Consider the following 12,030-nt stretch of genomic DNA (forward strand, 5'->3'; position numbering starts at 1 on the left):
AGTTTGGTTTCAAGTTCCCGTTCCTCAAATGGGTCAAGGCTGCCGGCGGCAGGATGCAGGCGCGCTCGCCGCGAGCCAGGTGGATGTCCTTGGGCATGATGGTGTCCCGCTTGGCGTGTATGGCGCACAGGTTGGTGTCCTCGAAGAGCCCCACCAAGTAAGCCTCGCTGGCCTCCTGCAGGGCCATGACGGCCGAGCTCTGGAAACGCAGGTCGGTCTTGAAATCTTGCGCGACCTCGCGTACCAGGAGCTGGAAGGGCAGTTTGCGGATCAGTAAACGGTGGACTTCTAGTAGCGGCGGATCTCCCGCAGAGCCACGGTGCCGGGCCGGTAGCGGTGGGCCTTCTTCACTCCGCCCGTGGCTGGGGCACGCTTGTAAGCTGCCTTGGTGGCCAGCTGCTTGCAGGGAGCTTTGCCTCCGGTGGACTTGCACGCCATCTACTCAGTCCTCACCATTCTCGTCGAACTGCGGGCTGCGGCTTTTATAGCAGCCGCCGGCCGAGCCGCGCCTTCTGATTGGCTGCAAACCCGGCAAATCTCTGCCTCTGATTGGTGCGTTTTTCAATCCGCTCCAACCTCGGACACCGAAGAAAAAGGAGGGAAAATGGACACCAACATAAAAAAGGCGGCTTACAGAATAAGAGCATGTCTGTGAATCATACACGTTATTATTAAAATGAAGGCCCTCCGTGGGACTAAGTCAATAAAATCATGGCATCTGTGGGATTGAGTAATAATCATTATTGTTAAAATTATTGCATCTGTGGGATTGAATAATAATCGTTAAAATTATGGTATCTGGGACTGAATAATAATTAAAACTATGGCATTTGTGAGACTAAATAATAATCATTACTGCTAAAGATTGCCATCTGTGGGACTGAATAATCATTTAAATTTAAATTATAGCGTCTGTGGGACTGAATAATCATTAAAATGGCATCTGTGAGTCCGAATAATTCATTATTAAATTTGAATTATGGCAAATTGATCCTTTAAAATTACTGGTTCCTGAATTGACCGATTTAATTTCATTTTAGCTTTTCAGCTACCCGCTTATGAGTGCTTTGTACAAAAACGGCAGTGACAATGCATCATTATGTTAAATGTCAATCTATTTTAAATTAACGATATAGTATTACAAAAACACACCAGCAAAATCTGAACATACGACAAAAAAATGGAACTGAGGGTTAAATAAAGGATAAAACATTTTTTTAAAGAGTTTCATTCTTTATTATGTTGTCCATATTTCAAATGTCATTAGTCAAACGAAAATAAATACTCCCTTCTGGATCTCGTGAGTGGCTCTGAAAAGAGCCTTTGGGTTGAGTTTTTAAGGTGGAAGGACCGATAGACTTTATTTGCAGCTGGTGTATTTGGTGACAGCTTTCGTTCCCTCCGAGACGGCGTGCTTGGCCAGTTCCCCGGGCAGCAGGAGGCGGACGGCGGTCTGGATCTCCCGGGAGGAGATGGTCTGGCGTTTGGTGTAATGGATCAGGCGGGAGGACTCGCAGGCGATGCGCTCGAAGATGTCGGTGACGAACGAGTTGATGACACTCATAGCCTTAGAGGAGATGCCGGTGTCGGGGTGGACCTGCTTCAGCACCTTGTAGATGTAGATGCTGTAACTCTGCTTCCTGGTCTTCCTGCGCTTCTTATCGCCTTTGGTCCGCTTCTTGGTGGCCGCTTTCTTCGACCCCTTTATCGGGGCGATGCCCTTGGGCGGCATTCCAGGCATGGTGAATGGACGCGATGGTTTGTGATGGAGAAAATCTCCCTGACGCGCTATTTAATAGCTAGGCGTATGCAAATGAGGAATCAGAAAGTGAAGGATTCTATTGGTGAACCAGCGCATAAGTATCTATTGTGAGTAAGCATCAAGGGGTGCCAACTGGCCAATCAGAAACGCTCCTGGTGTTGCAGCTGGTTTCAGGCACGTGGGGGAGATTCTCCACATGGCTGCAGCTTGAACAATATATTACAATAACAAAATACTGCGGATGCTGGAAATCTGAAATAACAACAGAAAATGCTGGAAATACTTGATGAAGGGTCCCAGACCTGAAACGTTAACTCTGTTTCTCTCTCCACGGATGCTGCCTGGCCTGCTGAGTATTTCCAGCATTTTCTGTTGAAAGATATATTTTTGGTACAATAAGTTGCCCTGTTAAATTGCAGACTGCTTGCCTGACATTGATCCAGCTGAATGTTGGGAAGACCGAAGCCATCGTCTTCGGTCCCCGCCACTAACTGCGTCACCATGCCACCGACTCCCTCCCTCTCCCTGGGCAGCTGGCTGAGCCAGACTGTTCGCAACCGTGGTGTCATATTTGAACCCCCGCCCCCCTCAGATGAGCTTCCGACCACATATCCACGCGATCACTGAGACCGCCTATTTCCGCCGCCGGTCCATCGCCCGACCCCGCCTCTGCCTCAGCTCATCTGCTGCTGAAACCCTCATCCATGCTTTTGTTCCCGCTAGACTTGACTATTCCAACGCACTCCTGGCCGACCTCCCACATTCCATCCTACGTAAACTTGAGGTCATCCAAAACTCTGCTGCCCGTGTCCGCACTTGCACCAAGTCCCGTTCAACCATCACCCCTTATGCTCGCTGACCTACAGAGGCACCCGGTTAAGCAATGCCGCGATTTAAAAAATCTCATCCTTGTTTTCAAATTCCTCCATGGCCTCGCACCCCCCCTCCCCCACACACACACACAAAGCTGGGTGGGCGTGTGTGCTGTGAGGAGGATGCAGCGAAACTACAGTAGAATTTGGACAGTTTGGGCGATTGGGCAGATGCATGCCAGATGCAGTATAATGTGGATAAATGCGAGGGTATCCACTTTGGTGGCAAAAACAGGAAGGCTGATTATTATCTGAATGGCAATAGATTGGGAAAAGGGGAAGTGCAATGAGACCTGGGTGTCCTTGTGCACCAGTCGTTGAAGGTAAGCATGCAGGTGCAGCAGACGGTTAAGAAGGCAAATGGTATGCTGGCCCTCATAGCGAGAGGATTCGAGTACAGGAGCAATGATGTCTTGCTGCAGTTGTACAAGGCCTTGTTGAGACCACACCTTGAGTATTGTGTGCAGTTTTGGTCACCTTATCTGTGGAAGGATGTTCTTGCCATGGAGGGAGTGCAGCGAAGATTCACCAGACTGATACCTGGGATGGAACGAATGACGTATGAAGAGAGATTGGGTCGATTAGGCTTGAGTTTAGAAGAATGAGAGGGGATCTCATTGAAACATATAAAATTCTAACAGGACTAGACAGACTGGATGCAGGAAGGCTGTTCCCGATGGCGGGGGAGTCCAGAACCAGGGGTCACAGTCTAAGGATAAGGGGTAAGCCATTTAGGACAGAGATGAGGAGGAATTTCTTCACCCAGAGAGTGGTGAACCTGTGGAATTCTCTACCACAGAAGGCAGTAGAGGACAATTCATTAAATATATTCAAGAAGGAGCTGGATATAGTTCTTAAGGCTAAAGGGATCAAGGGATATGGGGAGAAGGTAGGGACAGGGTACTGAATCTCTCCTTATGTGGCTCGGTGTCAAATTTTGCTTGATAATCGCTCCTGTGACGCGCTTGGGACGTTTTACTACATTGTTGTTGTTTTGTGCACCTCTTAAGTTAATATGCAGCATATTCCTTTCTTTCCTGTGAAATTGGAAGTGGTAGAGAACCAGGAGCCAATGCAGGCCGACAAGAGCAGGGGTGATTTGTGAGTGGGACCTGGTGCGGGACAGGATACGGGCGGCAGAGTCTTGGATAAGCTGAAGTTTGCCGAGGATGAAGAAAGGGAGGCTGCCCAGGAGAGCATTGGAATAGCCGTGCCTGGGGGCGACAAAGGCATGGATGAGACTTTCAGCAGCAAATGGTCTGAGGCCGGGGCGGAGGCAGGCGATTCCACAGGGGTGGAAGTAGGCGATATTCGTGATGGAGAGTAAGGGGAGAAACCCAGGGGGTAGATTTTCACCTTAGCGCTCAGGCGTATAACGGATGTTGCAGATCGGCCGCCCGTTAAAGAAACCGCCCGATTTTCGTTCCGTTGAACTTAATGTAGTGAAAATTGGATGACTTCTATAACAGGAAGCCTCGCCAGTTTCAACCCCCAGACTGAGCCTTATGAAATTTATGAACTAAGAAAGCAGGTTCTCTCCTAAGTTAGAAATTTCTTCCAAATCCATGGGGAATATTGATTTTTTTATTATTGTTTTGAAAGCCTCTTGCATTAATATACAACATTCCTTTTCTTTAAAATTGGAAGTGTTAGGGAGCCAGGAGCCAAAGTAGGTCAGCAAGGGCAGGGGTGATTTGTGAGAGGGACCTGCTTTCAGCTGAAGCATAGAGGGTTGGTAGAAGCCCCATCCTGGCACGGCCCGGAGGTGTGTATCAGTCGATCATCAAATGATAAGGTTTCAGCGAGATTTTGTAGTCAGGGTGCTCGCGAGGCAACGCGCATCGGGGTCAAATGCCTGAGCCCACCGTCCGACATGCACCACAGCCAACAGAGGCAGGGTCTCTGCTGCCACTATTGCCGGGAGGAAGAGAGAGTGACAGGCAGACAGTAGAACAAGGCCAGAAAAACGAACTGAGTGGGGTACAATCCGACCAAGATTGTGGGTTCAGAGTCCAACTCCAGAATCATCAGCACAAAATCTAGGCCGACACTCCAGTGCAGTGCTGAGGGAGCGCTGCAATGTTGGAGGTGATGTCTTTCAGATGAAACATTCACCCGAGGTCCCGTCTCCTCTCTTGGGTGGATGTAAATAGATCCCAAGGGCCACGATTTTGAACAAGAGCAGGGAAGTTATCCCCGGTGTCCTGGCCAATATTTATCTCTCAATCAACATAACAAAAACATATTATCTGGTCTTTATCACATTGCCTGTTTATGGGAGCTTGCTGTGCACAAATTGGCTGCTGCATTTCCTACACTGCAACAGTGACTACACATCAAAAATACTTCATTGGCTGCAAAGTGTTTTGGTACATCCTGAGGTTATGAAAGGCGCTATATAAATGCAAGTCTTTCTTTACTTAATCACATTTTTTTTAACTTGTTGCAAACAAGGCTTTTCGTTAGGCTTGTTATACCGAGCGCTCAACCATTCCGTCCAGGGTGATCAAGACTGCCATGCTTCTTCAGACTGGGGAGAACTGGACAAACAGGCCAGGTTGCTTTCTTCAGTGCCCAGGGGTAGTGCTTGGCAGGGTAAAAGCTCCAATGGCAGAAATTGGAACAAAAAGCATATCCTTCCATTGTACTGGTTTGTGACCAAATTTTAACCTGGACTTATGTAGTCATGAAAATCTATAATGATTCTAAAAAAGCAAAATTGGAGAATTTCCCCAGTCTCCTTTACTTTCTAAACATTGGTGATTTTAGCAAAGATGGCTATAAAACAGAGGATAGGAGTTAAGGGACGTTTCATGGACTGGCAGAAAATGGGAAGTGGTGTCCTACAGGGACCACCATTGTTCACCATATGTAGATATATATATAAATGATTTAGACTCAGAAGTCGGAGATCTAGAGTCAAAATTTGCTGATTGGCACATAGGAACAGGAGGAGGCCATTCAGCCCCTCGCGCCTGTTCCACCATTCAATGAGATCGTGGCTGATCTGCTTCTCAACCCCCTCTACCAACCTTGTTCCCATGACCCTTAATACCTTTGCCAAACAAAAATCGATCAATTTGATACCAAATTGGGCGGGGGGGGGTAGAGCTAATAATGTGGGGAGCTACACCAAAGCACAGGAAGATATAAACAGGCTTGCAGAATGGGCAGATAAATGGCAAATGAAATTCACTGTAGCAAAGTGTGAGGTGGTTCATTTTGGTAGGAGGAATAAGGAGGCCACTTATTCCTGGGAATACAGATACAGTACGTAAATTGCTAACCAAAGTAACACACCTTGATAAGGTCATAAAGAGTACAAATAAATTGCTGAGGTTCATTGCTGGAGAAATTGAATAAAAAAGCAGAGATGCCAATTTATATAGAACCTTCGTTAGACCGCCCTGGAGTACTGTTCACTGTTTTTGTATCCATATTACAAAAAAGGATACTGAAGCATTGGAAAAACTGCAGGAAAGACTTACAAGCATGTTTCCAGAATCGAGAGCACGGGAACTATCAGCAGGCTGGGGTTCTTTTCTCTGGAGAAGTGATGACTATGAGAAGACCCGATCAAGGTCTTTCAAATTAGGAACGGGTTCTATGGGGTGGATGTGGAGAAATTGTTTCCACTTGTGGGTCCAGAACAAGTGGGCCTAAACATAACAGAGCAACTAACAGATCAAATAAGGAATTTAGGAGGATTATTTTGACACAGAGAGTGGTGAGAATGTGGAACTGGCTGCCACATGGAATGGTTGAAGCAGAGAGCACTGGTGCATTTAAGGTGAGGTTGATGCATACATGAGGGAGAAGGGAATAAAGAAGGAAAGACTTGCATTTATATAGCGCCCTTCATGACCACCGGACATCTCAAAGTGCTTTACAGCCAATGAAGTACTCTTGGAGAGTCGTCACTGTTGTAATGTGGCAGCCAATTTGCCTACAGCAAGCTCTCACAAACAGCAACGTGATAATGACCAGATAATCTGTTTTTGTTATGATGGTTGAGGGATAAGTATTGGCCAGGACACCAGGGAGAACTTCCCCTGCTCTGCTTCGAAATAGTGCCAAGGAATCTTTTACATCCACCTGAGAGGGCAAACGGGGCCTCGGTTTTAACGTCTCATCTGAAAGAGGAGGTTGCTAGACTCTCTCTTCTTGGAAATGGTCATTGCCTGACACTTGTGACTTGCGAATGTTACTAGCCACTTATCAGCCCAAGCCTCAAGGGCGATTAGGGATGGACAATAAAAACTGGCCTTGCCAGCGATGCCCACATCCCGAGAATCTTTTTAAATACCAAATAAATTGCCTCAGGTTCAGCATTTGTGTACTATGCCGTAAGTGTTTTAGTAAATAACTAATATTGCAGTGGCCTTTCTTAAGCAGAAGCGATAAAGCACGTATTTATTCTCTTCGAAAATCTCTTTTGTAGTTTCTGGGACCCGTCTAATTTGTATATTATGGGGAGATCCAGAATTGTTGTGGTTCGAATGAATTTATTTAGCAGAAGACATTTGCTTATGGCCTGTGGACGTGTCACATGAGAGTATGAGATTATATATATATATATATATAGCTTCGGGATTTTGCTCCAGCAAATTAAGGTTTCCCATTCCTTGAGTGGCAGCGGCTTCTGGCAAAAAAAACTTGATACGTGACTGTGATTTGTGCAGACTGAACATGTGGTGTGTCAAGGATCAGCCAATTGGAATAGAGAATTTGACATCCTTCATTAGCATAAAGCTGTCTATATAAAGGAGGAGTTGCGGGCTCCATTTCTATGTTGCTTTGTGTTTTTATTAACTAGGCGTGGAGAAGGAATTGAAGGACTTGCCATGCCGACTGCTGCTGCTGTTTCCACCAGTTCCATCACAGCCGGTGCCAAGGGCGCCGTCTCCAAGAAGGGCTCGAAGAAAACAGCCATGAAAATGACCAGGAAAGGGGACCGGAAGCACAGGAAGAGCAGGAAGGAGAGTTACAGCATCTACATCTACAAGGTGCTGAAGCAGGTCCACCCCGACACCGGCATCTCCTCCAAGGCCATGAGTGTCATCAACTCGTTCGTCACCGACATTTTCGAGCGCATCGCCTGCGAGGCCTCCCGCCTGATCCATTACACCAAACGCCAGACCATCTCCTCCCGGGAGATCCAGAGCGCCGTCCGCCTCCTGCTGCCGGGGGAACTGGCCAAGCACGCCGTCTCGGAGGGGACGAAGGCTGTTACCAAATACACCAGCTCCAAGTAGAGTCCCCCTCCCAAAATAAAACCTGCAATTAAATCACCAAACGGCTCTTTTAAGAGCCACTTCACAAAGTCTTCAGACGGAGCTATAAAACAAAACCGAGACCCCTGAACAAATACTTTTGCTAGGCTGTATGTTAATGCAATGAATTGCCAAATTAATCGTCCGGTTAATCCATCTACATGTGGTGCGTTATATTTATGAAAGCTGTTTTAATTCGCATTTCTTATTTTTGATAATGAGTCCCTGAAGAGTTTGGGGAATTCACGGGGAAGGGGGCAATCGGCGCTCAATAAACAACTCCGAGAACAACGATTTCGGTTGAAACCAAGGCTCTTCCCTGCCAGTTGAAGAATTTACTCTTGATATTGAAACCCAGGTGTACAGCGAAGATCAATGTTGCCGGACCGCCAATATTGTGGAAAAAAGCGGGGTAAAATATGAGGTAGCTCAGGCATTAATGTTAAGTGACGCCACGTTTCGGTCTAGGAAGACCTTTGTTTTGTACAGGGAAGGGGAGAACTTGGAGACAAGAAGTCATCGAGACCGCGACTTGGAGTAGGAAATAAGACGGACACATTTTCCCAGATCAAGAAATCTGCACAACTTACATTTACAAATAACATTTAAGGTCGAAACACGTCCCAAGACGCTTCACGGAGGAAAGAGATGAAAAGACGCTCACGTCTTTACAGAGAATTGAGCAGAAGTTTAATGAAAAAAAACAAAAGGTTCAGAAGAACTTCGAAGGGAAAGAGAGAGAGAGAATGTCTCTGGAGATATATAATCGCTCTGAGGTGATACACGCTTTGGAAACAAGGCGACTTTGTTTTGTGTTTTGTTAGCGGGCATTTTTCAGGAGATGAGACCTTTGGCTCTGCAGCGTCCGGTTCGCCTGGTTAAATAGCGCCGGCTGCTGGAAACTCTTCATTCCCCCAACACACAGACAGAGAGAGAGAGAGAAAGGGTCCCAGCCCAAGCCATGGCCGACACTCTCCCTGCCAGGAGCACCAGGAGGAAGACCAGGGCTGCGCCCCCGGCCAGGAGACCCGGCGCCACCGTGTCCCAGCAGATCCTGGAGGCGGTGGCGGCCACCAAGGAGCGCCGGGGACTCTCGCTGTCGGCTATCAAGAAGGTCCTCTCGGACCGCGGCTACGACGTGGCCAGAAACAACTGGCGGGTCAACCAAGCGGTCCGGAGCCTGGTGACCAAAGGCTCGCTGCTGCGGCCCACCGGCACCGGCGCCTCGGGCTCCTTCAGGCTCAGCAAGACGTGGGGAGACCGGGAGGAGAAGAAGCTCAAGAGGGAGCCCGCCACCGCCTCCAGGGAGAGGAGGAGGATGAGGATGAAGCAACGTGCAATCAGGAAGGCGGCGCCCAGGAGCAGAGGCTCGCCCAGGAAGACCAAGAAACACGGCGCCGCCAGGAAGGGGGCGAGGAGAGCCACCGCCCGCAAACCCAAGGGGAGGAAGGCGGCCAGGGACCAAGGGAAAGGGAAACGCCAGCGTGCAAAGCTGAGAAAGCTAGCCAAACAACCGGAGCAGGAAGCGGACCAAACCCCTGCTCAGGAGGAGACCTCCCTCTCGGTGAAAGAAAGCCAAGTTTGCTCGGAGCAACAGGACAGCTCCTAAAGGGGAGACGAATCAGAGTATGAATACCTTAATTAGGAAACGGCTCTTTTCAGAGCCACAAAAAACATTCACAAAGGAAAATTGCAATTGACCCGATGGCATATTACCAAAATCATCCATATTGAAAAATAGAAAACGAATTATTTCTCCATTACGATACTGGAAATTATTAATTCGATTGAGTTTTAATTCCTGAAGTATACTTTCAAGGAATAATATAATAAAGGAACCAATATTGTTTTTTAACTCATATTTTAAAGGTGGTTAAATTGACAGCAGCAGAGCTGCGATAAATTGTGCGGCGGGAGAATCGGAAGACCGGGAGTCCTCAACCTGGGCGCCACTTTCAACAGTCCTCAGCCAGGTCCGCAACTGCAGCTTTTGCGTCAAATTGTTAATTTTGTTATATTTCTCGTTTCAGCAGTGAGACTATCTATCTGAAAATTATAAATGGTTGAAATCAAATCCTGTCGTGCAGCTCATGATTGTTACTGCAAGTATTTATTGCAATGTGCATATCGTGAAACTATAAACGTCTTTATGAACTCCTGCGGTTGCGGCGATGCCTTGTAGATAGCACTTAAATTCTGTTACTTATTGACACGATTTCGGTAGGTAAGTGGTCTTCGCCACTTGAATGTGTAAGAATCAACGTTGAAACAAAAATAATGAGCTATTTTCGCTTCCATTGTGTGCTTCCGATACACTTTTAATAGCCTAGCTGAGATTGTCATTGTCAAGACCACCAATTTACATCTTTTAATGTAAAAAAAATGGATGGTATCGCAGAATACAACCTCCAAAACGCTGGCGAAATTCCTACAAAACCCTGCAGTCTCGTGGTACTAAAATTCAGTCACCATAAACCAGGTGGCCCTACTTATAAAGAAATGGAATTTTAGAATGTGGTCTACAACGTACTGGTGAAATTTTTGGGAATTCCCAACATCCCAGGTAATAGGATTTGGTCACCAAGAACCATTGTGTGATTGTGCGGACCCAGATCTATGAGTAGCCCCACAACCTATCAGCAAAATTCAACAGAACGCTTCAGAATGGAAGTTGCAGGCGATCCTTTCAAATGTTTATTTTCAAAAGTACAGCTCAGCGACCATGGCCGAAATTAATTTAGAATTACGCAACCTCTGGAGTAAAGGCCACAAAATAGCATCGACATCTAAATGACATGACCTGCTGCATCAACGCATTGGAATGAAGATGCTGCTTATTGCCTGTTGGATCTTCTTGTGCACGGTGGCTGCAATTCTAATGTGCATGATCTCTGTCCAAACTTGCGGTAGGCAGCCCTCTGATTATCGCTATTTATAGGACGTGGCCTACTCAAACACCCGCTCTCCTGTGAATTCAAAAACCCTCGGGTGTTTACAAGTTCTCCCTTGCCACGACTTGAATTTATATAGTGCCTTTCAAATCCTCTGGATATCCCAAAACACCTAACAGCCTAAGATTACTCTTCAATGAACGAAGAGCGAGACAATCTGTTTTAGGTGGTGTTGGCTGAGTAGTGAAATGTTGGTGACATAGGAACAGGAGTCGGCCATTCAGCCCTTCCCGTCTGCTCTGCCATTCAATTAGATCATAGCTGATCTGTACCTGAACTCCATGTACCCACCTTAGCTCCGTATCCCTTGATATCCTTACGAAGGGGGTTGGGACACGGAGACACCTTTTTCTTCTTCAATTACTGCTACGGGACTTCTTATATCCACCCGAACTGAAGATTTCACCTGAATGACTGTGTAAGGGTAAACCGGGAGAGCTTCTTCTCCCCTCTGATATAAAGGGTCGACGTCCGCCTTATTCCCAATCAATCACTCGGAATCCAGAGGTTCGTTCAGTAAATCAACTTTATTTACAAGTTGACAGGGGAGTCACTCATCTGGGACGAATGCTCTCCGATCGCTAAGATCCCCTGCCTTATATACAGTTTTTTTGTTCTAAGTTATGGCTTATTCTTGCGACCCGTGTGCACATTTTGACCGTTTACATATGCTGTGACCCCATACGTTATCTTTACCACATTCCTCAATTAGTAACTAACGGTTTGTGCACTTTATTCAATTAGCAACTGACGGTTTGACCATTTGACCACATTTCACCATGTTTCCCTATGGGACATGTACACAACAACTCCTTATATGGTTGGATGTATGCTCGGTTCCTCAATTCCCTTATTTTAGCCCTTTTAACTCTTTCAGACAGTGTATCACTCAGCATTATTCTGAGATGATGTGCTCCAGTCAGCAGTGCAGCTTCTGCCTGCAACATTCTGGCTGAGAAACGAAAAGTGCAACAAAATCAAAGCAATGATTACATAGAAACAGGCCAATAGGCCCATGTCGGTGTTTATATAGAGCCTCCTCTCATCTCACCCTATCACCATATCCTTCTATTCCTTTCTCCATCATGTGCTTATCTAGCTTCTCCTTAAATGTATCTATGCCATTCTCTTCAACCACTCCCTGTGGTAGCGAACTCCACATTCTCCGAGTA

At 46.7% G+C, this 12,030-nt stretch overlaps 3 protein-coding genes across 3 annotated transcripts; 2 read left to right on the forward strand and 1 right to left on the reverse strand.

The window, feature by feature from the left end:
- Positions 1-1,212: 1,212 nt before the first annotated feature.
- Positions 1,213-1,773, reverse strand: LOC147096146 (histone H2B 8-like). Its single transcript, XM_085974101.1, has one exon. It carries the CDS (start codon positions 1,739-1,741, stop codon positions 1,361-1,363), a length of 381 nt encoding a protein of 126 aa, XP_085830227.1. The 5' UTR covers positions 1,742-1,773; the 3' UTR covers positions 1,213-1,360.
- A 5,682-nt stretch (positions 1,774-7,455) lies between these two features.
- On the forward strand, positions 7,456-7,957 carry LOC147096147 (histone H2B type 1-A-like). The gene has a single exon (XM_085975036.1). The coding sequence runs from the start codon at positions 7,479-7,481 to the stop codon at positions 7,887-7,889; it is 411 nt and encodes a 136-aa protein (XP_085831162.1). The 5' UTR covers positions 7,456-7,478; the 3' UTR covers positions 7,890-7,957.
- An 896-nt stretch (positions 7,958-8,853) lies between these two features.
- LOC147096148 (uncharacterized) lies at positions 8,854-9,954 on the forward strand. Its single transcript, XM_085974102.1, has one exon. The coding sequence runs from the start codon at positions 8,869-8,871 to the stop codon at positions 9,514-9,516; it is 648 nt and encodes a 215-aa protein (XP_085830228.1). The 5' UTR covers positions 8,854-8,868; the 3' UTR covers positions 9,517-9,954.
- Positions 9,955-12,030: the final 2,076 nt, after the last annotated feature.

Source organism: Somniosus microcephalus, unplaced genomic scaffold (genome assembly GCF_052327205.1).
Source record: "Somniosus microcephalus isolate GS21.2 unplaced genomic scaffold, FLI_Smic_1.0 unresolved_chr1, whole genome shotgun sequence".
NCBI lineage: Eukaryota > Metazoa > Chordata > Chondrichthyes > Squaliformes > Somniosidae > Somniosus > Somniosus microcephalus.